The sequence below is a fragment of the Typha angustifolia genome, chromosome 11 (genome assembly GCF_048772165.1).
Source record: "Typha angustifolia cultivar Huaian chromosome 11, ASM4877216v1, whole genome shotgun sequence".
Lineage (NCBI taxonomy): Eukaryota > Viridiplantae > Streptophyta > Magnoliopsida > Poales > Typhaceae > Typha > Typha angustifolia.
In genome coordinates this window covers 2,823,785-2,849,146 of record NC_133249.1, presented here as the reverse complement: position 1 = coordinate 2,849,146, position 25,362 = coordinate 2,823,785, and the positions used below count along the sequence as shown (strand labels likewise).

Here is a 25,362-nt window from a genome sequence, read left to right as displayed (position 1 = left end):
AGCAATTATGAGTAGTACCTTCTAATGAGTGCTGGTATGGATCTCACTATTGGCCATTTGTTAATGATTGAGGAAGGATGAGTATTTCCTTCTTCTTTATTTATTCTTTTATGTCAGGTGCTCTCTTAAGTGTGCTAAGGAATACCTTACATGCTGCATCATTGATAAAGTGATAGTGTGGGTAAGATTCAAACAGCCATAGAGGCATAGGAAGAAGTTTTCTGCATGCATGGGATATTTGTTTCTTTCATAATCCACATTGCAGTGAATACTTTCATTTTATGGATACAATTTTGCAGTGAATCTTAAAGATCTTGTGAGACAAGGCTGAGCTGACCCAATCTCAAAAATGGGAGGATAAGGTAATGAGCTAAATAACCACTACAGCTGACTCTCCAAGTAAGGCATAGGTGCAAAAGGTTCCTGCCATCCCTACAAGCAAGGAATTGATCTTCCCACTTCTTTGTAACTTTGTATCCAAATCAAAGGAAGAGCTTGAGATGATGGCAACAAAAAGCTCTCATTAAAAAATGGTGTGCTTAGGTTTTCTCGGGTGCTCAACTGCACATCGATCAGCGAGCGGCTACTTTTTAGCTGCTCTGTTGATCATCGGCGTAATCCTAGGACTTCGCATTCTACTCTACATGGTGGTGAGTTGCTTGCAGGGGCTAACTGCAATGAGCTCGGCGCGCAGCGATGTCGATGAGATTGAGATGCAGAGAGGTAGCTTGCCAGCCATGCATCACTATCCACAGCAATGGAGGAGATCAGCAGCCATGCAGCCATCCATGCCACATCCTGATGAGTGGCAGAGCAAGCTGGTGATTAGTGCTGGTCATGAGCATGTATCCTATATAGCCCATCCTTGCCCTTTGAGGTAAATTAACATGAGGACAATAGGTTGTGACCGTGGCTAGTTATGCAACTACTTCGTAAGTTCATTTTGAACATTTTTCTTTAAGTATGTAATTATTATAGTCCATGTGAATATATATATATATATATATATATATATATATATATATATATATATATATATATATGTGTGTGTGTGTGTGTGTGTGTGTGTGGTGCTAAACTAGCATTTTTGTTTTCAAGATTTGATTTATTTGAGTGTATTTTATTTTTAATATTTATGGGAGCTTCTGAAGAGCCCGACGGACCCGACCCAACCCATTTTGCCAAAATTAAGTTAAACCCAATTCGAGTCACACCTCTCTCGCTCGCTCTCTCTCTCTTCGATCTCCGATCTCTGCGCCATGATCGCCGACGTGGAGAAAATGATTGCCGTGGGCCTCGTGTGGGGCGCTACGAACGCCGTGATGCGCCGCGGCGCGCTCGTCTGGGACCGGAAGCTCCGCGCGGGTCGCCGACAGTCCGATCGGCGCCTCCCCCTCCTAGGCGCGGCGGTTCTGAAGTGGCTCGACCTCCTCCTCACGTGGCAGTACTCCGTTCCCTTCCTCGTAAACCTGTCGGCTTCCGCCGCCTTCTTCTACCTCCTCGGTGGAGCTCCGATCTCCATCGCCGTCCCAGTCACCAACGCCACCACCTTCGCTGCCACCGCAGTGGCCGCTATGCTCCTCGGCGAAGAGACGCGGATGGGACCCACGCTTCTTGGCACGGCGCTCATCGTCCTCGGTGTTTGGATTTGTATTCCCCGAGGTGATTCATGTTAATTTTAGGTTTTTTTTTGTACATTTGTAACAAAATTCCACTTTTTCCCAAGTTGTTGTCGTGTAAGTTATATTGGATTTAATTGATTATATCTGCCATTTAGGTTTATATGGGATTTTGATATTTCATATGGTTTTCTGAACTCTTGATGTAGTCATACTGAATGAGATACTGAGATGGGTCTTTCATACGTTTTCTCAGTTAAAGTTATTATGTAAATGTTGTTATTCGTTCGATATTTCTAAATTTTGTAAGAGAAGAATCTTGACTCAGACTTTGTGATTCACTGGAAAACAAGTTCTAATTTTACTGGGGCAAGATACAATCCTAAAATGAAAGTGTCAGATGATGTTCTCTTAACAAGAAAGTAGCGAGAGAAAGATAATGTTATAGGAGATATCTTGTGATTCTGCCGGGAAAGCTAAGATTGGTGGCAAGATCATCTTTTTTATTATATAATATGGAAATGTGTTTAAGAAATGTGTTTGTAGTATTGCTAGAGTGCAAAATTAAAATATTTTACATATCAATCTATAGTTCTAGAAAATTAGGATAAGAACATCTGCCATGCCATAACACTACTCGCGGTCATAGGTTTACCGAGATACCCTCATTGGTAAATTCTTTGTTTTATCTTCCTAAGATTGTTTTTATCTGTATTTCTTTTGTTGCTGCTGGAGGATATTCTGAATTCTTTTTTCCTTTTCTCCTTTTACTTTCTGAAACATTCTTTCCTTCATGGACATGTTGATTACTTCTTTACAACTTGCACTATATGCTGGTGTATGATAGAATTATTGACAATATGTTCCTGAGAGAAATTAAATATATCCTTTTGTGTAGCATAATTTAGTGAGGCCCTAATTATTAAGGTGTCAATTGCTTGTGTTTAATTAACAATTGAAAGGTTTAAGTCATCCAACCTGTTTAACCCATATCATGGGAATATGTTACTTACTGCTATGTTTGTAGGGGAACTTATCTGTAGGGATTTAATCAAGAAATCAAGTCATTAAACAACAAATTGAATTGCTTACTTGGTCTTATTCTGAACTAAACTTCAGCTAAAGGATATTCAAAACAATTTATAAATAATATTTACATCCAACTGAGAGGTGGACCCAAAGATCATGCTCCATTGTCTGAATTCTTCTATTTACAGATATGTGCTCTTGTCTGATGTTACGACTCATGTGCTTTCTTCTGTCTAAGGTTACCCCTGAGAGTACTGGAAACCAATGATATATATTTCTAAAGAAAGCAAATACTAAGTTGGGAATTGAATTTGGGCAAAATCTCAATTATTTGAGTTGGGCTATATGCATCTTTTATTCCTTCATTCATCTTTTTAGTGAAAAGATTTTGGTCAAATCAAGGGCCGTTATGTGTTTTCTTCCTATCATAAGTTATTTGTGTCTTCTCCTCTCAATGAATCATTTCTTGAAGGAAATCTTCTTCTGCAGTAGTGCACTATGTGGTATGTGTTTGACATGTCTGTATCATATAAACAAGTTCTTATTTCTTATTCTTATGTTTTCTAATTATCCTGCTCATCCACCCCAAATGTCCTCATTATGGTGAGACTTGACTTTTGTCCGTTAGTGTTGTTAAATTTATTGTAACATAATGGGTTAATTTATATCTCTGGTGTGTTGTTGAAACTTGAAAGTAGAGTTTAAGTCATCTAGATGATTTACTGATTTACGTAGCCTCATTGGCTTGATGTGAAAACAAAATGAGAAATATATTTTTTTTTGGATCTTTTTGCAGTAGCTCTTTCTTCTTTTTGCCAATTTCGTACTAATCAAGCAGAATCCCTTGCCTCTTTTCCTGCTAAATATAGATGTAACCCTAAAGTTTACAAGCATGATTATGATTATTATGCCATGAAATATTTCTGTTGAATGAGAAAGTTGCTTATCTGGACAATGATCAGTAATTTTTTCAGAGTACAATGTACAATTCTCTAGAAATTTATGTACTACTTCAGTTCTATTCTTCTTGTACAGTCAATGCGGCTTGTCAGCAGATAATCTATATTTTGGTTACTGTTGCTGCAAGACCTTCAGCCTGATGATGACTAAGATGTGGTCGCCAAACCTCTTTTTTTTTTTTCCTTAAAAGAATTGAAGACAGATACGGTGCTTTCCTAGTGTAGTAATATCCTTGGTGCATTGAATCATTGATACTATTTTAAGAAGTGATGAAATCAGCAGATACGTCAGTAATATTTCTATTTATAGTGTGATGTTATCTCCACTTTGTCTTGTGCTAGTTTTGTCATTACTAAGATTCATGTCCTTCTCCTTAACCGTAACGATTACAAAGATCCATACACTATGACATAGATGGTCATTAAACTGTTCTTGCTTTTAATTATTTCACATGGATAGTTCTAAATAATTGAATCTAAGAGCTAGCTAATCTTATTTCGCCTTTAGATGGGACTGTGGTGAAAGAAGAGAAATTCTCATGACCTATAAATTGCTGTTTACTTCTGTAAATTTTGTACTTCATATTCTTGATGAAATTTTAACTGGGTTTATTTCCACTTCTTTCAGGCAATTAATGATCCAAGGTGGTCATCTCTAGAGGCAAGTTATAAAATTGTTATTCAGAGTTATGGGTGTGATTGTCTGTTGAGTTGTCTTATAGATGCCTATGCATTAGATTAATTGATGCTCAGCAAGTTGCAGTCTGTCAAACCTGATGAAATATGAAAAAGTATTTCTTGATCAGCTCATGAGTTGGATTTGAAAATTGCTAGGAGAAACATGCAACAACTGCTATGATGGTCCAATCATAAGCCCAACTCTGTCTAATGATCACCAACTCAGATAAAGCTAACAGTATCGATAACAACATAGTTTAGGGGTAAAACAAGTGAACCTTAATAGCAAAAGTATATAAACATCTTTAACATCATTCTATAAGTTATCAAGATTGCAAAAGAAGAATATTATACTCTTAATATACTTTTTAAAACCACGATAAAGTCTTCCAAAACATAGTAAATTGTAAGTTGCAATCCTAAGTTGGTTGCAAACAGAATCCAACATATTACACACATGGATTTGATGTTCTAGCCTGACGGAATCAAGGGATGCTTTGTCCAACATGGTAGCTTTGGAGACAAACGGAATCTTTTCTAATAAAATAGTAGCTTGCAACGTACCAAGTGTCGTTTTAATTTCCCCATATTACCTAGCTTCTTATGTACAAATTGACGGCTAATCATTTTTAAATTTGTTTGACAGAGAAATTGACGACTAATCCTTATCTAGTGGTCCTAGTAACACGTGAAATGGTATGGTAACAAAAATATAAATCGACTTCTAGATAGTGGGTATTAAGTGAGGAAACAATGACGGAATACTTAGTAAATTTGATATACAAGTTGGATTTTATAATACATAGATATAATCTTAGTCAAATCATTTCATATTGAGAAACTATAATAAAAAGTAAATTATGGATTCATTTAAGTTCATACCGGAAAATACAAAGAAAAACTAGCTAGCTAGCTTAATTTCTTATACTAAAATCTCTCGCAGATCTTTCTTTTGCCAATATTACCATGCAAAGTCCACCAATATCTTCCCTAGATTCTTAACTACCAAAAGGGGAAAGTATATCTTAACGTAGATTTCTTGCCAAAGTTACACCGGTATTATTATATGCCAAATATCCTTATTGTCATCCCTTTGACAAACCAAGCACCAAAGTCTTTTATTTAGTGCAATCGATATAAATCACATGGTCATGTGGTTCATGACACTATAAACTCCCAAGTCTCTCCAATGCCCGTCAATTGCCTTTATATTCTAGTTTCTCTTTGAATTGTTTTGTGTTGTAATTATAGAGAAAGAGATGGATACCAACAACTTCGGACAATGGAGAAAGCCCAGTTCTTCTAAGAGAGGGAGGAAGAGCAACTCAGACAAGTTAAAGCAACCTCAGAGAGGGATTGGAGTGGCTAAGTTGGAGTGGATCAGATTACAAAATGAGATTGCTGGATTGATTCCTCCACTACAGTCTTCATTCCACTCTAATCTTAACATGGTTTCCTCTCTCTCTCTCTCTCTCTCATGATTCATATGGTAGATGCAATATTTCCATCTAGTCTTTGTAGTCTAAACTGAGTTTTTCTTTTCTGTTGTGCATGAAGCAAGAGGAAGTGAGATTGACAACTGCACTTCCATCCTTGCCATCTTCTTCAGTCGTCATCGCCGCACCGTCATCACTGAATTCTCTTCATCCAAGCTTCATGGTATAATCATATTTATTCAGACAGAATGAATCAACAATATCATCATTGCTATTTAGTTTGATATCAGATACATGATATCAATAATATGTCAAATATATTCATCTATTTTTCTAAGATGATACTACTCTCCATGATTCAGATGGCATATGGAGGGACTTTAAGCAGTGAAACTGGATGCAGTGAATTCAGGTACATATATAATCCTATGCTCAAGTGTTGTTCATTCATATCAACTTCAAGAATTGTTTCGGTCTAGAAATTTTCTCTAGTCTTAGCCATTCTAATATGTTATGTAATATTTAAGAGAAAAATCTTAATAGAAAAAAAAAATTGTAGAGCGCTTCTTAATTATTTATCAATCAGTTTGATGAAGATCTAATGGTTAAGATCTTCAAAAGTATAATAAGAAAATTGGGAAGTTAGGCACACGTAATTAAATCTTCTTAACTAATATATTATTTTTCTTACGTAATTTGGTTTTGAAACCAGTACCGAAAAACTGATTATTATAGCCATTGGATTAAGATTATAATTTTTAAAAATACATTAAAATATTTGCCTAAATTGATTGACTAGGTCTCTATCGAATCGCAACGAGGATGTTCCACCTAATGAATATGCACCACAAACTGCGATTATTCCTCTCTTTGGGCCAAATGTTTATGAACATTCATCATCATGCAACTCAACTCCAAACTTGAAGATTCCACAGGACTCACCTCACAAGAAGATACAGCAGCATGGAAGCAACCAGTCAATGGAAACAATGAGTACTCCAAGCAACACGGAGGAGTTAGATTTAGAACTTAGGTTGTAATGAAATTGTATATATAATAGTTCACGTTGATGGCTTAAAGTTGTTCTTTAAAATTCTTGTTACAGGCTACATTACTAATATTGGGTATGAATGAAGCAAAGTCCATATTGTTGCATGATATCACCCTCTCTTGCTATACAAATCTACGAAGTATTAAAAAGCCTCACGAATACGATCGATGCTCACTTGGTGGGCTAGCCATAATTAAGCATAATGCCAGGGTTCAGAACGTAAAAGTCCAGAAAGAAGAGGGGGAGTAAAAGATAATAAACTTAAAATAAAGGTTGTTTTCTGGGTAAACTTGTAACTGAGCATGGTAGCATAACCTGTTGAGATGAATTAAATAGAGCAATCAGGGAACGGCACGAATAAGCCGAATCTATGCAGGAAAGTATGCTCTCTTCTCGTCGATCTCCAACAAACCCAGAGGAGGAGGCAATGGTCGATGATGAATCGAAGATTCGGAAGCACGCCTTCTTCTTTGCTCGGATCGCTAGTCATCCGCGCTTCGCCTCATCCCCCAATTGCCTCGCAGCCTCCTCATCCGCCCTTATCCTCCTCATTCTCGTCACTTCCCTCTTCTTATTCCGCTCTCGCCCCATCGCGTGCGTCTCCCCGTACGACTCCCTTTACCGCGCTTCGTTCTTGGTCGGTCGCCTCGAAGGCCTCGCCTCCGACTTCGGATCCCTCGGCGTGCCCTGGTGTAAGTACCAATTTGAATCCCATTTCCTGGTAGATCTGATGAGTTCTCGGTCTTTGGAGTGTTAAAGTTTGGATTTTGGGTGGTTTTCTTATGTTCTAATTTGTTAGTTTTCGAGCATTTCCGCAGTGTTGATGGGTAGAGGATATCTTACTCATTGTGATAGTGGAATTTTGGGTAACCCCTTTTTATTTTTTGCTCTAGGTTCCGTTTTGCATCTATATTGATAGCAACTATACGACTTGTAACTCATGATGTTTTAGGTAGAGTATGAAAATGAAATTTTCGGACTCATTTACCATCTTCTTATCTGTTTCTTAATTGCCATAAATTTCGTATTCTTTTTTGTGGGGTTTTTTTTACTAATGGAGGTGAGGGAAATTTTGGTTGCTTCTGTTCTCTGGTTTAATTTCCTATAGGTAGCATGATTCTTGATTCTTGCTAGTTATTTTTGCTTTAGATTCCATTTTACTTGCATTGATGGCAACCATCTGACATGACATAGTAATGTGATGCTTAGACATAGCTTAAAAGTGAGTTTTTGTGAGCCACTCGACAAGTATAAGAGTTTATTCATTGCTTGAGTATCTTAATTCTTGTTCTTGGCAAAAGGCAGATCGAAACATGGAAAGACAGTAGAGTGGACTACAAAGGACCTGCTCAAGGGATTGGAGGAATTTGTGCCGATATATGAGACCCGTCCCATTAAGAATAACATGTATGGGATGGGTTTTGACCATAGCTTTGGGCTCTGGTTCATGGCTCGATGGCTCAAGCCGGAACTGATGATAGAGAGTGGTGCCTTCAAGGGCCATTCCACATGGGTTTTGCGGCAGGCTATGCCAGAGACTCACATTATATCGCTCTCACCTCGCCACCCGGGGAAGTATTTGAAGAAGGGGCCTGCTTATGTCGATGGGAACTGTACTTATTTTACTGGGAAGGATTTTCTTGATTTTGGGAGTGTAGATTGGGGAAAGGTTATGAAGAAACATGGAATTTCAGATCTTAGCCGGGTGCTTGTATTCTTTGACGACCACCAAAATGAATTGAAAAGGTACTTTAGCCCATTGTACATATGTTTACATAGATTTATGTCATCATTCATCACTTGCCACTAACTGATAATCCTTCTACTATAAGTAGAATCTGTTTTAAGTTTTGGTCTTTTTATTTCTCATGTTTGCATGTATAGACTGCGGCAGGCCTTAAAGGCTGGATTTCAGAACCTCATATTTGAGGACAACTATGACACTGGAACTGGAGACCATTATTCCTTAAGGCAGATATGTGATCAGTCTTACATTAGAGGTATGTAGACTTATCCTCCGGTCTTCTGATATTTGAATATTTAATGTTCAATTTAGACATGCACTGAATTTCATCTTTATCTCCTTTTCATAAGTTTCATTTGTTTCTGCTACTTTCCTTTTGTTTTGTGTTTATCCAAGGAAATAAAAGCTCCTTATCTTGTTGCTTCCCCACTCCTCTGTTGATGTTCTATCTCTAGCATCTCCTCAATTTCCTCACTTCCTCTATTGATGTTCCCAATATCCATGTTAAACCAGATAATGCAATACTTCGAACAATGTTCAGTTATTTCAGACATTGTTTTTTCTTTAAAGTCCCTTAACATTATTTAGCTCATAAAGAGGGGGAAAAAAAATCAAACTTCTGGATTGTATTTCTTTTCTGTAGGTGGTGGACATAGCTGCTTTAAAGATAGTGATGAAGCAAGAATAAGGTCAAAGAGGAAAATGTTTTGGGAGAAGGCTGTGGACATAGATGAATTATGTGGCAAAGGGGATGCTTGGTGGGGTGTTAGAGGGTACATGCTTGATGATTTTAACCATAGCAATAAAGCAATCACCTATGCACACCATTTTGAGAACAGCAGGCTTTTGGAGTCAATATTGGATATCTACTGGGAGCTCCCTCCAGTGGCTGGTCCCTCCCTTACCCATCAAACGAGATATGATCCGGCACGAGCACCTGATCCGATCATTGAAGATGGTCGGTATGGCTTATTTCAAAGGCTTGGTCTAGGAAGATTAGAAGCTTCGGTGTTCAATGGTTATACTCAGATGGTATATGTCCAGATATCTTCCTCAACCTCCTAACTGTATGCAGAGAAAATTTTGAAGGTAACCATTTTCTAGTGCGTCTTTGTTGCATGTAAAATATGACATCTGTTTGATCTCTAAGTGTGTGTGTTTTGTACCTCACATCATGCCCATAAGGCTTTTTATCTTATGGATTTACATGAATACCAAATTTTTGGTACTTCAACTTTCTTTTACAAGTTATCTGTGCATAAACTGAAGCCTATTGTCAACAGTCTGAAATTATCATGTTCTCCCTTTACCACTGCATTGATGCTTGATACACGAGCAACCATGGGTGAAAAGTTCTTGTGTTTCAGAGGGACATTTTCTGTAACCTCTTCTTTTGGTGAGAGGCTGCCCACATGGGGGCATACAAAAAGCTAAAATACCTTTAGAAATTACTTATCTATGTATATTAGTCTGGTTCCATTGCCTCACATTTAGCTTGTTCCCTCCAGCAGTATTACTATTTTCTCAAGTTTCCACATGTTGATCAGTCTTATTTCCTATTTTACTAAGAGAAAATAGTTATTGATTTCTTATTTTCTAGGTCCTGTAGCTCAGATGTTTTAGTGGCAATGTAGCTATGGAGGATTTAATTCATTTTGAGACAGATTTCTTATAATTTATGAGGAAAAGAACAGTTTACACGCTTCTCAATAGTCGAAATCAACCACCAAAGGTTGAAACTAATTATGAAGCTGTTCTTACTATTCAGAAGATCTCTTGATTAGTGCCAACAATTTAAATCAGAGAACTATCATCCTTAGTAAATCTGCAGACCCTAGCTTCTTTAAATACAAGACCTGGCTTGCACAAATACCCTTGGCTAGGACTGCAATGCCTATCATCTGAACAGATGCACAGACCTTCCAATGCACATCCATCATCTTTCACCGCCGTTTCCTTCCCGAAGAATACCTCATCCGACGACGGACTGCTAAACATGCCTAGAGGATCCAGTTGCTTATTTGCCATGATGAATTTGTTCAGATTTGCATACTTTTGCTGCACACCTAAGAAAGCAACCTTTCTGTTCTTCCCCCAGTGAGGTTTAGCTCCATATTTGAAGAATGCCATCTGTTCCACCTCTTCCCAGACATCCTGGTTCAGCCTAGGCGTTGAAGGATCGTCAGATCTATAGTAGTTAAAATCCAGGACTACAGAATCCTCAGACTGACCAAGGTATGCTTCTGAGCTCTTGATAAACCGAATTAAGAACCCGTTGTAGATATCAGTGCCGCAGAAATTATCTGGCTGGAGGTCCCTTAGCTTCTTAACATCAAGAATGAAGTTTTTAAACACTGAGACAGGAAAGATTGCTGTCGTCTCATAGAAGAACATTCCTTTGATTCTGGGATCCCAGGCACACATACTTAGTCTGCTTGATGGTGGTGAGTGTAGACAGGAACCTGAGGTCTGCATCTTGCCCTGATGACCTAATACCGGATAGCCGGTAAAAATCACACTATTTTTCAAGCCATTGCCGATTAACTCCTTGTACCATATCTCTGTACTTGCCATACTGCATTTCCCACGGATGTTTCTCGATTTCTCTAGTGCCTTTTCTGCAACAAATTGAGAAAGGTCATTTTGATTTGCTTAAAATTCAGAATACTGTGAATTGCAAGAGTGGTGATATACTGTGAGTAGTAGCTACTTTTCTTCTTCTTTTTTATGTTCATATCACGCTGTTGTAATCAGAAGCAGGTAGTTGCCGTCGAGATATTTGTAATTATGCATTTATGCTCCACTGAGAGTATTGAGAGCAAAGTTGTAAATACTAGTCTTCGAGCTTAACTTTCGAAAGGAAGGCGATAAAAAGGAAAGCATCTACCGGAAAAAGACAGTGGTACCTGAAGCTCTCACTGCAGTTGAAAGCAAGATGGGATTTGATTGGAATCCAAGGAAGTCATTCATCCCATCTCCGGGACTGTTCAAGGGAACTCGATCATCGTACCTGTACACCGCTTTATGCTGCGAGGGGTACCAGGTGATGTCTCCGAACTCATGGTTCTGAGCATGGCCAACGTACTCATCTTCAAAGTGTGCATCGTCTTGGAAACTATAGGTAATGCTTCTCTTGAATTGTTCTTCCAGTGAGATTGTCACCTAATTCACAGCCTAGCTTTAATTAGTTAAAGACTTAATAACAATAGCAACCATCCAAACTTTGTTTGGAGAGACATAACACTCGCCTTAGATATGACCCCGAGTAGACCTAAGGACACCAGGGCTGCATTAAACAATGGATCTCCAGGTTGCAATCTAATGATCTTTGCAAACCCTTCTGCTTCGCCAGCAGGAACCAAAATGCTAAGGCCCACCACATGGTCATGCACTGCTCCTCCTCTACCCCACCATGAGCTCCCATGTGAGCCAGTGCTCACTAACCCACCAATGCTGACCCCCTCCCAGTACGGCGCCGCCACCAAACTCAGTCCGGCCGCCTCCACCGCGTCGATGAGATCTCGAAGCCCTACACCAGAGTCCACCATCACCGTGCGATCAACCGGGTTGACTTTTATACCCCTGGCGTCCATTTGAACCCGTATAAATTAAAATCACCGTTCTTTAACTGATTTAAACTTTTAGACTTAACTTTTACCTGTTGTATTTCTCTGTACTTATCAGGATCGAGTTCTCTGTCGGTGGGCATGCAAGCTTGGGTATCGTGTGGGAGAATCCACTCACCACCTTGGCCTTCAACCTCTTCTGGCTTGCCATGGCCACCGCCGACAGGAGCTCATCCTCGGTTGTCGGGTAGATGACCGACCGGACCAAGCACTCCTTCCGATCACCCCACGCGCCGTATGCGTTGGAGAGCACGCAGCCCGTTCCGTTGCATCGGATGGGCGAAGCCGGCGGTACTGCATCTATTGTTGTTGGATTCAGTGAGAGAACTACAACAACAAGGGAGTAGTGGAGAAGGACTACGATGGATGCCATTGGATTGGCAAGGTAGCTAGAATGAAACTTAAAGCATTAAAGAGAGGGGTGGGTGTTCTTCCCTCTTGGTTTGCAATTATTGCTGCTTGGCCTTTGAACATATATAAATATAATCCTTGTATCCATTCTAGGGATCAGTCACTACTGGCAACTAATTTTCTCGATGTGTCTCTTTGTTTGTGGCGGTCGTTACTATCCTCGAGATTGGTATACTCTCTGCCAACTGACATAATATTATTTCACGTAAAGTTGCCCTTTTCACAACTCATGACTCGGCGCTAGTGGAAGACTTTGCTTGAATATTATTGGTCGGAATTAAGAGTTGAAATAGCTTGTCAAAATCTAGATCCACAAACGTAATAATTAATTCAGAACACTATAGGCAGCAATTTGATGGTAGAATAATATTAGAGTATATCTAAATATGTATCTGATTTGACCTATAAATGATATGAAGATGATCAGTTATCTAATCCATGATGTTTTTCATCTTTTATTACTGCTTGGTATTTTGTATGATGCTTCAAGCTTGCTTCATTGGTTGAGTAAAGCATGTTTTGAGGGAGTGTATGAGTAAAGCATGTCGCAGTGCTCTTTTGTTAGGTGATGACTTGATGAATTGTAACATAGATAGATGCAATTAAGTATGCAATTAATCATCTATGGCTCAAACTAAATAATTATTATTAGATTTTTTTTTAATCCAAAACTAATAGTACAAATGACTAAAAATTATTTCTACCATCATTGTATATTTAATTCTTCACATTTCCGTTAGCAATTGTCTACCTATTGCAATTTGATCTTAGATCATAGTAGGATTAAGTGCTGAAGTTTAGCATATATGGGTCAATCCAAATAAGGATAAACTGTAATTTATCCAAAAATTAAATTATAAAATTAACTCAAAGAGGCAAGTCAACATGTTTAGGAAGAAATGACTCCAAGAATTCCAAGTTTGCTGTCCTTCCATAATATATTCTTGCAACTTAATTCCGTATGAGAAACTACTGTAGAGATGATTTTAAATAGAGAGCAGGCAGGGCAAGAGGGAATAAGAGGATGTGCAAGTTGTTTGAGATGTCCGCAGAAGGTACAGAGTTGCCAGGTGATGTGATATGTACTTAAGGTTTAGATCAGGTGGATTAAGTGCTTAACTTGGGTCACTGACGTCTAATGTTAGAAGTTAAAAAGTTACGACCAAAGGTTTTGAAAACAGTGCCAACCTACATGCCATGAAATCTACAACTCATTCTACGGTGCTTCATCTCAAGTCACACTCAAATGACTAAAAAGAAAAGAAAGAAGAAATTCTTTTGAACGTGGAGTCCCAAGTCTAACAGGGAGATATGACTGCAGAGAAATCTTCCCATCCGAAAGAAAACAAGGTACCACATCCCAAAGTAACATTGATACTGATGGCTAGATTCCACGAGCAAAACCTTTCAACATTTCCTTCAAGCTTTACAAGGCCACTTTTTGGAGCAAGCTTGCAAGGCAACTAACGAAAGAACCATTAAATTAGAATGGGTTAAAAAGCTCTAAGAGAAGGTACTGCCAGAAGAGAAGAGGAGGAGGAGGAGGAGGAGGAGGAGGAGAAGAAGGGGTGTGGGGGACCATCCGTAACGCAGTTCGACAGCACCCAGAGGCTCACTCACCTCTCATCACATGGCCTGGAGCCCATGTGTCAGGACAAGTGTATGTGTGTTTATGTGCACCAGATTGTAATGCTTTTATTTATTTTCTTTTCTCTTTTCTTTTTTTTTTCTGAAAAAGAAAAAGGATAAAAGTTGGCCGAGAAATACCACATCACTGGTTGCTATCTGCTATTTATACTGATTAGGTGAAAAAGTTGAGGTACGTGTTCCTTTTCACCGAATTGGAAAGTTTATGAGTTATTGGAGTGTAATAATTCTGCTCGGCTCTTATTGCCCTTGCTTTGCTTTGCTTTGCTTGCTCTCCCAGTAGACGACCTCCTAGCTTCTTGCCACGGTTTCACAGTTTAGCCTCGAAAATCTTGACTTTCTCTTGTCTCACTCTCTCCCTGAGTTAAGAGACTCCTCTAGCTGTACGTCTTGTTTCTGCAGGGGCTTATCCTATTCCTATGGTCTCCGTGTTGTTGTTATTATTATTATTATTTAAAAGAAGATTAAATTAGCATTCAAACCAGCCAAAGTCTGTAAATTATTACAGCCCAGTGTCCCGGGAGTATGGAATCTTTAAAGTCTATCCTTTTAACAAAGTGGACCGAAGAATTTATTGCTGTTACAAAATTTGACTAAACAGTTGGCAACTAAACATGAATTAGTTGTTTATTAGGAAATCCTTCAATAAGGTTCCTGAGGTAAATCGCACTCTTGGGCTTTAAGATTTGAGGCTTAAAAAAGGATGAAAGCATTAAAAAAAAAAAGATAGTGCAGTATTCACTTTATTATCGGGGACATTTTTACTCTTATACCTTACCTTGTTTTGAAGAATTTTTCTTTATTTAAACGATCACCTGTAATTATATTGTTATGCTCCGTTGAGTGTAGAAAAATCAAGCTTAAGGTAGTATCGATTTGATTGAAATGTCTTGGAAGTCTAGTGACAGAGCTGAGTTCCTTTGACTCATATGATATCACAGTGTAACAAATGTTGCATTACTGTAAGCATATTTTCTTTTCCACGTCAGAAATACTGACGTTATCGCCATAATAAATGCTTCCGGCACCCAAAAGAAGCAACGCAGGACTGTGCCTCTTTTCCTTCTCTTTCATGCAACCACATGCAACCACACTTTATGCAAGACTCACACACCAAGTACACTCCACCCCCACCCCCTTCTTTATAACACTCTTCCACCACCCCACCTCTTCCACTCCTCTCCTCTCCTCTCACTCTCCTCTCACTCTCACTCTCACTCTCACTCTCCTCATTATCTTCTTTTACTACCCAGAGATACCCATCCCAAATTACGAGATTGCCCCCCGGCCGTCTCCGCCGCGATGAACCGGACCCCGCACCCCAAGCTAAAGCCGCCGCCGCGGGCTCTCTTCTCCTGCGGCATCTTCCGCAACTGCACTCAATCTGCCCTCAGTCCCACCTACCCATCCAGCCCCGACGCCACCGCCGTGCTACCCCCGCCGTCTCCGCCTCCCTCGGCCGCTCCGCAGCCGGTGCCGGCGACTCCTCCACCGCCCATTTCCTCCGACCCGCCTCCCCAAACTGACCAAGAGCGCCCTCTTCCGTCTTCCTCATCGTCCTCCTCCTCTTCCTCCACCTCCCAGAGCTTTACGCAATGGCGCTTCCCTCTCCACCACCCACAGCAGCAGAAGCCACCGGATCCGTCGCCGTCTCCGGCTACGGCGGCGCCACCCTCCGACCCAGGTGATCTCTCCGACGTGTTCCACGCCGCAGAGCTCCAGTTCGCAGCCGATGAGCGCCTCGTCGCCCTCCGGCTACTCGAGCGTGCGCTCGCCGGCGACCCGCCGCACCCGTGCGGCGGCCTCCCTCGCCCGGTGATGGACGGGATCGTGGCGTCGCTGCGGGACCCGACGGCTGCTCGGGCGGCGGCGAAGGTGTTGCTGGCCGTGCTGCTGCAGGCGGAGGGAAATCGAAGGGCAGCGGTGGAGGCAGGGGCCGCAGTCGCGGCAGTTGAGGCAGTGGCTTCGTCTGGGCCCGCTGGGGCGACGGCGGAGCGGGCATTGGCCGCGCTGGAGCTGCTATGCACGGTGCCGGAGGGGGCGGCGGAGGTCAGGGCGCACGAGGTGACTGCAGCGGCGCTGGCGAGGGCGGCAGAGGGGATGGCGGGGAGGGGGAGGGAGTGTGCGATCGGGGTGATGGCGGCCATCTACAGCGGCGGCGGTGGGGAGGTGTGAACATTTTATATAACAAGATAGTTCTAGATTTATCAACTCCTCTTACATTGGATAATTCTACCAAAATACTTAAATTCTATTTTATTTATCACACACACATATATATATTATATAATACATAGAAATAATATATAGAGGTATTATTTAAGGCTTTTTTTACTATATTTTAGCAGGATAGGACGGCGCCACCGTCTGAGGTGGCGAGGGCGGTGGTAGCGGCGATGCAGGGGGAGTGCAGCGCGAGGGGGAGGAGGAAGGGGGCCCAGCTTCTCCTTGCGTTGCAGGAGAGCGGCCAGCTGGATCTGGCGTGGGACGGGATTGGTGGGTGCTAAACTGTTCATTCGTGGGTGCCTAATTTGGTGTAGTTTTGAGGAGGAGGAGTTTGTTGGTGTTGTTGTTGGTGTTGGTGTTGGTGTTGATGGTCTCGTCGGTTCGTGCTACGATTTCTGAGGACGGTGCTGCAGGTGGCGATCCCACAGCAGGGGGAGAGTGGATCGTAATTGACGTCTGATTACAATCACGTGGTGGAGAGTGGATGACAGTAAAGTGTGTTCGTTGGTGTTACGGAAAGAGATCATGTTTGCAGTAGCCGTTTGATCATCATCTGACGATGGGCAGTTCTTTCTACTGTTTGTTGTGGTCCCCTGTTTCATTGAGGAAATAATTATCTTCGCCTTTCGTATCTTCTAATCGTGTGGTTAACTTAGGCTTATTAACTCTCCCTCATTGTTGTGTACTGTAACTAATAGGAATTAGTCGCAGCATCAAATGCCTTTTTCTACTAATCTGCCATTGATAACGATAATCATAAAATATACAAATCTTTTCATAAACGGGAGTAAGACTTTCTCGGTCTTGGGCGGGTTGGATCTTTTTAGGCCCAATAGGCCATTCCTAGTTTTGGGTTCTGTTTAGGCCCGATTTAGTAGGGAGTGAAATTCTAGGAATGGTTATCAGGTTCTGTTTATCTATTGATTTAATGAATTCTTAATTAATTTTAATGAGTCGATATGTCCGAGTGGTTAAGGAGACAGACTCGAAATCTGTTGGGCTTTGCCTGCGCAGGTTCGAATCCTGCTGTCGACGAAGAATTTTTTATTTATTTATATTGTTCTGATTATTTTCTTATAAATTTCTCTCTTAACTATTTCATTTTCATACATGATATGCTAATTGTACCTCTAGAAACAATTAATCTTGCTTTCGAATTAAACTGCGATTAAGAACTCTCATCTGGTACACTTCTCCACTTTTCATACTACTAGGTATTAGAGTCTACTCCTTTTTTCTAAAAAAAAATTAAATTAAATTAAATTACAAAGGAATAAGACTCTGCTCACAAAGTCACAAGGCAAGGTATTTTCTCTTTAATTTACTTTCTAATCTCACCTTTTCCTCTGTCTAAATCTATCCATTAGTACTGTTTGCAGCTTTATCTTAGCCAAACCATTTAGATGAAGAACCTTTCTGTTAAAGGTTCCGTGTGACGGAGGTAACAAAGCTTGAGTGACTAAGAATATATTGCAGAGTTACTGTAAACCCTCTGTTCTTATAAATGCTTCATCATCTAATCACCTACCTCAAATATACTTGAATTCCTTGTCTAGAGTTGCAGGTTTCTGGCCACATGGGTCATAACCATCTCCTAGAGAATGAGTGCATGTCACTCTATCCCTTGTATATAAGTAATATCTATCTCTATCTCTCTAGATCTCTCAATTTTACTTTGCCTCTGGAATGATGGTGCCCAACTTGGATCTCCTCCTCTTAACCATCCTCCATGGCTCTCTCGTCTCTTCCATCCTCCTCCTAAGCATCTCAGTTCTGTTCCTATGGCTCCTCATGGCGTTCTCGCTTGTGCTCTTAATGCTCGTATCCTTTGACATCCATGAAAGTTTACAGTCCGTCGCTTGGCTAGTGGACACCCTTAAGGTGAACCTGGAGCTCGGTGCAGTGATCGTTATTTGCATGGTAATAGGGCGAGCTATCAGCACGGTCTTAAATCTAAGATCCATGCTCGATTATGTGGTTTCCAGGATTGGGGTAAGGGCGAGGCGCTGGCTAGATCAGCTAAAGAATCTGACTTTGATATCGGCATCTCAATAATACTAGAATCTTTCAATTAAAGAGCTTATCATTGGAGAACAACAATGTCAACGTCCAACTACATATCACCATTGGAGGGATGCCTTAGTTCATGCTGTGATGATAAGTAGCTGCTTTAAAGAAACCTTGCTCGCTAGCAATTCAAATTCTTCAAGGCATTTTGTTACTGTAAAATCTCTTTTCTTACACTATCGTCTTTTTTCTTTTTTTTCCTTCTCTGGCTAAGACATAGATTAAAGATAATCCTATGTCTTGTTGCTGATTTGTTGTGATTAGTGGTGGGGGCCTTCTTAAACTTCTAAGAGTACATAGCATGGCTAGCCAACAGTAGAAAGTGAGGCATAACATGGATGACTAATCCCACGGTATAGAAGTGTTCATATATATATATATATATATATGCTATAAGTATAGAATCTTATATTAGAACTAATGCTATTATTCTTTTTTTTAATAAAGATTTAAGGTGAGACGTCTTGACTGATGAGTTGACGTAGTTTATTTATCTTATTTAATATTTTAAAGAAAATGGATTGATCTCAGTAATGTCTGTGCCAATACCACTCTCATGACGTCCTTTATAAGTTCACTCTCACCCAGAAATTTAGGATTGAAGAGCAGTCACGCATGCCTTTGGTGGAGCCACTCTGCACGCAGATGTTCTTTTCTCCGTGCTTTGACACAATCTTCCCACCAACTCCTCACAAATTCTAAACTAATCTAACAAAAATATTCCAATGGAGGGAAATGGGAGGGCGTTGTAGCGAACTAAGAGGTTGGTGAAGAGCTTCCATGGAAAGAGGCAGATCGATGCTGAAGACTTCTTTGGGAGTATTGCATATAACTAGAGAGAGGAAGAGAGAGTAACCTGAAGACAGAGCTTAAAACTTATATTAAATCAATAGTAATCGCTTGGTGAGATGATAATGAGCAAATTGCGATAGGAATCACTTCTTTATCCTGATCCGCAAAGCTATTATGCCTGTGAAGAATAAAGCAATGGTTTTAGATGCTCTTTGTCTAATCTCCATTGTAAATATCTAAATTCTATTCTTATGACAACTAATACCTTTTATTTTTCTCAACTAAAAAATAAAAGAAAAAAGAAAAAGAGAAGAAGAAGGTGAGATGAGCAGGTTAGTATGTAATATGGATGACACATGAATGATGCATGCTATGACGCATTAACTCTAGGTAAATATGATTAGATCGACAGTAGATGGGTGGATTAGGGAGAAGAAAAGAGAAGAAAGAAGAGGAGTACACGATGACCATTTGGTTGACACGTGTTTCATGTAGAGAAATTTAATTTTTTTGTAGAGTAAAATGTTTGTCACGTAGGGAAGTTGTTACACGTCAAAATCGAGGATTATCTTTAGCTGTCGGCTGCTTTATGGTGGGCTCCACTTTTCTCCTAGGGACGGCGAGGGCACGCCGGGTCCCACCCACTCGGCTTTGGATGTTGTCAACTTATGCCTCACACTACCTTTTGCTTTTTATTTCTTTTCTATTTCCTCTCATAGTTTTTATTCCTTCCTTCTTCTTCTTCTTCTTCTTCTTTTCTTTTCTTATTTTAAGTTTTAAACCCCCTCCCCCTCCCCCTCCCCCTCCTGTGAGCTTTCTCTGTTACTCTACACGTGCGAATGGCACGTGGTACGCTGACCGTTGGCTCAAGTCTTCTCTCCATCTCATCATATCGTTCGTGGATCGATCCTCTTGTTACTTTCCAGGTGTCTTCTTCACTAATTTTCATTTCAATTTACCTCTCCGTACTTCATAAATTACAGCCATTGTTACATATATTTTTGTAGTTAAAATTAGACCAAATCACTAGAATAAGCTATAATTAAAACACTTATATTTCAAGCAGCACCTTAGCTCCCACAACATTCCCATATGCTCAATTTTGTTTGGGCTCCATGTCCATGGAGAAGGAGACACAGAAAAGAGATTGAATCACATGATCACGTTTCAAAATAAAATCAGATCTTTTGACACATAAAAGACATCTAAAAGGAACAAATAAGAAAAAGGAAATAGGAAAAGGTAAAGCAAAAGGCAACTAATTTAAGGTAAATGTGAGAAAAACTATGATTCATGTAGTACACACCCTTGTTAAAAATATAGGATATGATTATATACTTAACTGAGACATTGGAATTGTTTGCAGATCACCCATTAGTGCATATAATTGTGAAAGCTAGGTGGAGTGAGAATCTTATGTAACTGAGGTTGAGGACATGAAATGCCATTTTAGATGGAATAAAAGATATATTTGTAAAAGATAAGGACAAAGGAAAATGACACAACAGGATTTGCTCCTGTATATTCTTTGTTTCAAATATTACACCATTCTTCTAAGATTGTTTTGTTGTTGGCTTCCATTCTCTTCCTTAATATGCAGTTGAAAAGATATATTGCCAGTGTGCAATTAACTACCTATATATATATATATATAGCTCTCTACATTATTGTGGTCTACTTAAAATAATTAAGATAGGGTCACATGGATTACATCAGTTACTATCAAATTAAGCACTAATGAAGAAATTAATAATAGATGATGTGTGGTCCCTATCCTGTAATCACTTTGAGTGATCATTTTCAAAGTAAGGTGGACTCATGCCTTGTCATTTCCTAGGTCCTGTTGATCATAGAAATGATAAAGAACAAAGAAGAAAAATTGATATGCATATAACCCTAACCCTAACCCTAACCCTAATCCTAACCTAGCTCTCCACCCAAATTAAGAACTAACCACCTCCCAAAAACATTCCTTTTAATTGGTCTGAGAACACTGCCACCACCTTTCCTGTCCCACTTTGTGACAAAGCAAAAGCAAAAATAAAGGGAGGAGGAAGAAGAAAGAGGGAAGGAAAAAAAATATATAATTGTTTTTAGGGAAAAGATGATGTAAAGGAATTGAAGGGGCAAACAATACAAGACTATACATCCCTATCCCTTGAAACCAGGTTCTTCCAAACAAAAGGCCTGTGCCTTGTCTCTTAAGCTTCATGAGAAAGTAAGTGAAGCCAAGCATGCATCAGTAGATTGACTTGAGCAGTGGAGATCAAAGAGAGGAGTTTATTTTACTACTAACTCCCAAGGGCCAAGGCATGAATAGAGAGATGTTTCAGGGCTCTCTTCTGCAGCAAATGATAGGAGGAAACCCTACTACCTGGTGGAACATGAATAACCTGAAGCCACCAACACCTCAGGAGATCTCTCAACTCCTGCCTTCTTCTTCCTCCTCTTCAGCTTCGTCAGCATCATCATCCTCTTCTTCTTCTCCCTCTTCATCTATCTATCCTCAATATACACAGCCACCCAACTTTTTTCCATCCACCCCTTGGCAGGATAACCAAGACCATCTTCCTGAGTCATGGAGCCAACTACTTCTGTAATGATCTCTACTCTCTCTCTCTCTCTCTCTCTAGATATCTCCTTTTCTTTATGTGTTTCACTTAATTGTTTACAGTAGAATTATAGTATCCAACCTCTTTCTGCTAAATTCAAGGGTTTTTTCGAATTTTTTAGGCTTAGAATCCACAACTCGTTTGATATATATACTTATCTTTCATGAATATATCCAGGGGAGGATTGGTAGAGGAAGAGGAGAGATGCAGTTTTACTCCACTCCAACCAAAGAGAATGGACTATTGGGAGAGTCAGTTGATATGCCCATCAGAAGCTACCGATCTACTTGGTGTGAAGCAAGAAAACTGTGAAGGTGGATACATGTATCAAGATGGGAGTGAAGAGATCCCTATATCTATGCCTCCATGGAACCAAGCCTTACCAGCCTCCTCTACTAGGTCATGTATCACAACAAATTTAAGCAGCAAGATGCTGGACTTCTCGAGTTGCAAGGCAGCAAGGCAGCACCAGCAATCTGAACACTCATCTGAGGTGAGAGGGAGGGAAAGAGTTTTTTATTTTCACTGACTAATTATTTATTTTTTATCTTCATTGGACAATCTTATTGGAGTAGTAGTCTATGTGATATACTTCACCATACAAGGATCTGAGTAAATGATTGCGTATGTAATCTCAATTATAACCAGTCATAGAGCAGCTTCAAAGAGCAAATCCATGGATGGATTTCAGAGATCCAAATTTGCTTCTTACACTCTTTTTTTTTTTGGTTCTTCCTTCCTTCTTTATCTAGTGCAACAGCTCAACTGGTTCAGCTTTCAAGAAGGCCAGAGTCCAGACCTCCACAGCACAATCACCTCTCAAGGTTTTTATCCATTTTATTAACTAATAAACTCTCTCTCTCTCTCTCTCTCTCTCTCTCTCTCTCTCTCATATCCAGGTAAAATTAAGTAAAAGTGCTTGGCATTTTGATACTTGTTTCAGGTGAGGAAGGAGAAGTTGGGAGATAGGATAACTGTTCTTCATCAGATAGTTTCTCCATTTGGAAAGGTATTACCGTAGCCCTCCTTATACATATGCAAGTGTATGCAACCAATGTAGGTCTACGCAAAAAAAAAACGCAAAAAACAGCAATACAAAACTTTAGTTGTTCCATCCTTCATATAATATTAATCTTTCCACCCTCTTCTATTTCTTTAAATGTTCAAATAAAGGTGATCTGACATGGGCCTTCTCCTTTTCCAGACTGACACCGCTTCCGTTCTACAAGAGGCCATTGGCTATATCAGATTCCTCCAGGGTCAAATTGAGGTCCTCTCTCTCTCTCTCTCTCTCTCTCTCTCTCTCTCTCTCTCTCTCTCTCTCTCTCTCTCTCTCATGAAAGCACCTGAACATGGAGAGATCGTTTGAGAACTGTTTGAGAGCACGCAGCAAAAGTTGCTGCAATCCTGGCAGTGTCTTTTAGTTACTTGGTGTCATGTGTTTCAGGGATTATACCCACCTCCCATTCTTTTCCTTTTTTTTTTCCTTGCAGGCCCTTAGCTTGCCGTACTTGGGTAATGGATCAAAGCACTCGAGGCTGCAGCCTGTGAGTAACTATTAACACTATATAGATATCCCCATCCTTCCCTATTCCCAATGCTGCCAATGCCATCGCTATCTCTCTATAACGATTAATAAAGAGAAATTAAAAGATCAAATAGATAGATAATTGTTTTAGGATTAATTATATTTTGACCCCTTACATCATATCCCTGAATTATCTAATTACACTGACAATTTTCTTCTCTTTTTAGAAATAGATTTTAAAAGAATTACAGAAGATAAATTTAGAATTTGATATTACAAAAAAATGATCGTAAAGTCCACTATAAATAAGATACGAAAAGATACAGAAGAAATGTACTTACTTTCCGTTCCTCTCTCTTTAATAATACACCTTGTTTCTCAAAGCATGTCGAGATCTTTAAATCAATCGTTATAATTGAGCAACAAAGTTCTAGCTTTACAGGCTTCACACTGATTACTTTAAAGCACCAAAAAAGCATATATAATATAGCTGTTAGCAAAGCAGATTTAAGTACTACTACACCTTTGATTAACCTTTCTTATGTTCTTTTCTCTAGCAGATGGTAAGTGATACTTCCATGAGTAGAAGAGGACCACCTGATCAGGTATCATTCAATCAACAGTTGTAAAGTTACCAAAAGGGCTATATAATTGTATATATTATTTGTTACATTCCACTTAATTAAATGCAGGATGTTGATGATGAACCAAAGAAGGATTTGAGGAGTAGAGGGCTATGCCTGGTTCCAGTATCCTTAACTCTGCACGTCGGAAACGATAACGGCGCCGACTACTGGGCTCCGGCTCCGGCGGCTCCGGCTCCGGCGTTGGGCGATGGATTTTGACAGTAAACTTGGAGGTGGATATAACATCATGAGCAGTCACCCTGCGGAGAAATAGAAACTAAGGATGATTGCTCATGATGCTATGCATTAGTTGATTAATTAATGTAGGGCATGCAACAAGGTTTTCTTGCTCATTCACCATACACTCTATTGTACTTAATTTGCAGTGATATTAGTGACCAGTGAGAGATGCAAGTAGGTGGCAAGAGATAACCCTTTAGAATTCTTGATCATTCTAAGAAAGGTAGCTAAGATCTCCTTGGCTTACGTGTTCTCCAGTGTGATTAGCTTTAAGATCAGATGACAAATACTTTGTTGTATAGTACGCGATTTATCTAAATATTGCAGAAAACACCCTTTATAACAGTTATATGTAAATATTGCCACTTTCTGTGAGGATAGATAGGATGCCTTTCAGGTGTTTGTGGATATGCCTTATATGAGTAAGGCTTGTAAACACTAGCCGTTACTGCTTAACTTTGAAGGACAGAGAGCGAGTAATAATTCGATTCATTGTTAGTGGCTCCTACCAATGATCAAATTACTGGAGACTGAGGAAGATACCCGGAGGACTTTGTGATGGTCTCTTGTTTGACTCCGATCTATATATCTATCTGCTAATCGTCGTGGTATGCTAGCTAATTATGTGTTCATCTTTAACGTTGCCTTGGATTCCAAATTTTGTGTTTTGTATATGATGAAGGTGGGCATGCATACTTTGTACATATATTTGACCTCATGTATAACTTGTTGTTAAAGGCATAATATATATCATCAACCCATTATCTAATGACTTAAATCTTTGAAATCAACTCTTCTAACGCCTATCCATTTGCCCATGTACTGTGTCATGGGATGGGCCATATATGAGAGAGCGTGTTAAAAAAATATTATATATAATTATTGGTTTATTATCTAACAACTTAAACATTTAGTCAACTAGTTTTCTAAGGGTGTGAACCGTGTATTCCTTTTCTTTTACCTTGAGATAAAATTGGGTTTGGGTAATGTTGCTCATTTAGGATGAGAATGAAGTTATAGTCAGCATATTATATACAGAAATGCTTGCTTTTAGAAGAAGTGATAATAGAT

General features: G+C 39.7%; 6 protein-coding genes and 1 non-coding gene across 11 annotated transcripts; 6 read left to right on the top strand and 1 right to left on the bottom strand.

Annotated features, from left to right (window-relative positions):
• The first annotated feature begins 1,144 nt into the window (after nt 1-1,144).
• LOC140770731 (uncharacterized) lies at nt 1,145-4,412 on the top strand. Its single transcript, XM_073111990.1, has 2 exons — nt 1,145-1,662; nt 4,236-4,412. The coding sequence occupies exons 1-2, from the start codon at nt 1,260-1,262 to the stop codon at nt 4,241-4,243; spliced, it is 411 nt and encodes a 136-aa protein (XP_072968091.1). The 5' UTR covers nt 1,145-1,259; the 3' UTR covers nt 4,244-4,412.
• A 658-nt stretch (nt 4,413-5,070) lies between these two features.
• On the top strand, nt 5,071-6,761 carry LOC140769797 (uncharacterized). Its single transcript, XM_073110666.1, has 4 exons — nt 5,071-5,736; nt 5,843-5,944; nt 6,084-6,133; nt 6,521-6,761. Exons 1-4 carry the CDS (start codon nt 5,545-5,547, stop codon nt 6,759-6,761), a joined length of 585 nt encoding a protein of 194 aa, XP_072966767.1. The 5' UTR covers nt 5,071-5,544.
• Nucleotides 6,762-7,110: 349 nt separating this feature from the next.
• On the top strand, nt 7,111-10,751 carry LOC140771447 (uncharacterized). 2 transcript variants are annotated; one of them, XM_073113011.1, is made up of 5 exons: nt 7,111-7,464; nt 8,074-8,518; nt 8,657-8,772; nt 9,160-9,605; nt 10,615-10,751. In XM_073113011.1, the coding sequence occupies exons 1-4, from the start codon at nt 7,143-7,145 to the stop codon at nt 9,579-9,581; spliced, it is 1,305 nt and encodes a 434-aa protein (XP_072969112.1). In that variant the 5' UTR covers nt 7,111-7,142; the 3' UTR covers nt 9,582-9,605; nt 10,615-10,751. The 2 variants fall into 2 exon arrangements, with proteins under 2 accessions (XP_072969112.1, XP_072969111.1); XM_073113010.1 differs by lacking the exon at nt 10,615-10,751 and having other exon boundaries at nt 9,160-9,837.
• Nucleotides 10,141-12,584, bottom strand: LOC140771446 (L-gulonolactone oxidase 3). The gene is made up of 4 exons (XM_073113009.1): nt 12,175-12,584; nt 11,765-12,098; nt 11,423-11,678; nt 10,141-11,134 (listed from the first exon to the last, which is right to left on the bottom strand). The coding sequence occupies exons 1-4, from the start codon at nt 12,513-12,515 to the stop codon at nt 10,311-10,313; spliced, it is 1,755 nt and encodes a 584-aa protein (XP_072969110.1). The 5' UTR covers nt 12,516-12,584; the 3' UTR covers nt 10,141-10,310.
• A 2,785-nt stretch (nt 12,585-15,369) lies between these two features.
• On the top strand, nt 15,370-17,146 carry LOC140770791 (uncharacterized). Of its 2 annotated transcripts, none has more exons than XM_073112064.1 (2): nt 15,370-16,369; nt 16,546-17,146. In XM_073112064.1, the coding sequence occupies exons 1-2, from the start codon at nt 15,503-15,505 to the stop codon at nt 16,705-16,707; spliced, it is 1,029 nt and encodes a 342-aa protein (XP_072968165.1). In that variant the 5' UTR covers nt 15,370-15,502; the 3' UTR covers nt 16,708-17,146. The 2 variants fall into 2 exon arrangements, with proteins under 2 accessions (XP_072968165.1, XP_072968166.1); XM_073112065.1 differs by having other exon boundaries at nt 16,549-17,145.
• A 233-nt stretch (nt 17,147-17,379) lies between these two features.
• TRNAS-CGA (transfer RNA serine (anticodon CGA)) lies at nt 17,380-17,461 on the top strand. The gene has a single exon. It is a non-coding gene; the product is annotated as a tRNA-Ser (tRNA).
• Nucleotides 17,462-21,349: 3,888 nt separating this feature from the next.
• LOC140771168 (transcription factor bHLH68-like) lies at nt 21,350-25,082 on the top strand. Of its 3 annotated transcripts, none has more exons than XM_073112600.1 (8): nt 21,356-21,881; nt 22,075-22,390; nt 22,650-22,721; nt 22,841-22,906; nt 23,102-23,167; nt 23,391-23,444; nt 23,983-24,030; nt 24,118-25,082. In XM_073112600.1, the coding sequence occupies exons 1-8, from the start codon at nt 21,598-21,600 to the stop codon at nt 24,268-24,270; spliced, it is 1,059 nt and encodes a 352-aa protein (XP_072968701.1). In that variant the 5' UTR covers nt 21,356-21,597; the 3' UTR covers nt 24,271-25,082. The 3 variants fall into 3 exon arrangements, with proteins under 3 accessions (XP_072968703.1, XP_072968701.1, XP_072968702.1); XM_073112601.1 differs by having other exon boundaries at nt 21,357-21,881; nt 23,986-24,030; XM_073112602.1 differs by lacking the exon at nt 23,391-23,444 and having other exon boundaries at nt 21,350-21,881; nt 23,986-24,030.
• The last annotated feature ends 280 nt before the right edge of the window (nt 25,083-25,362 follow it).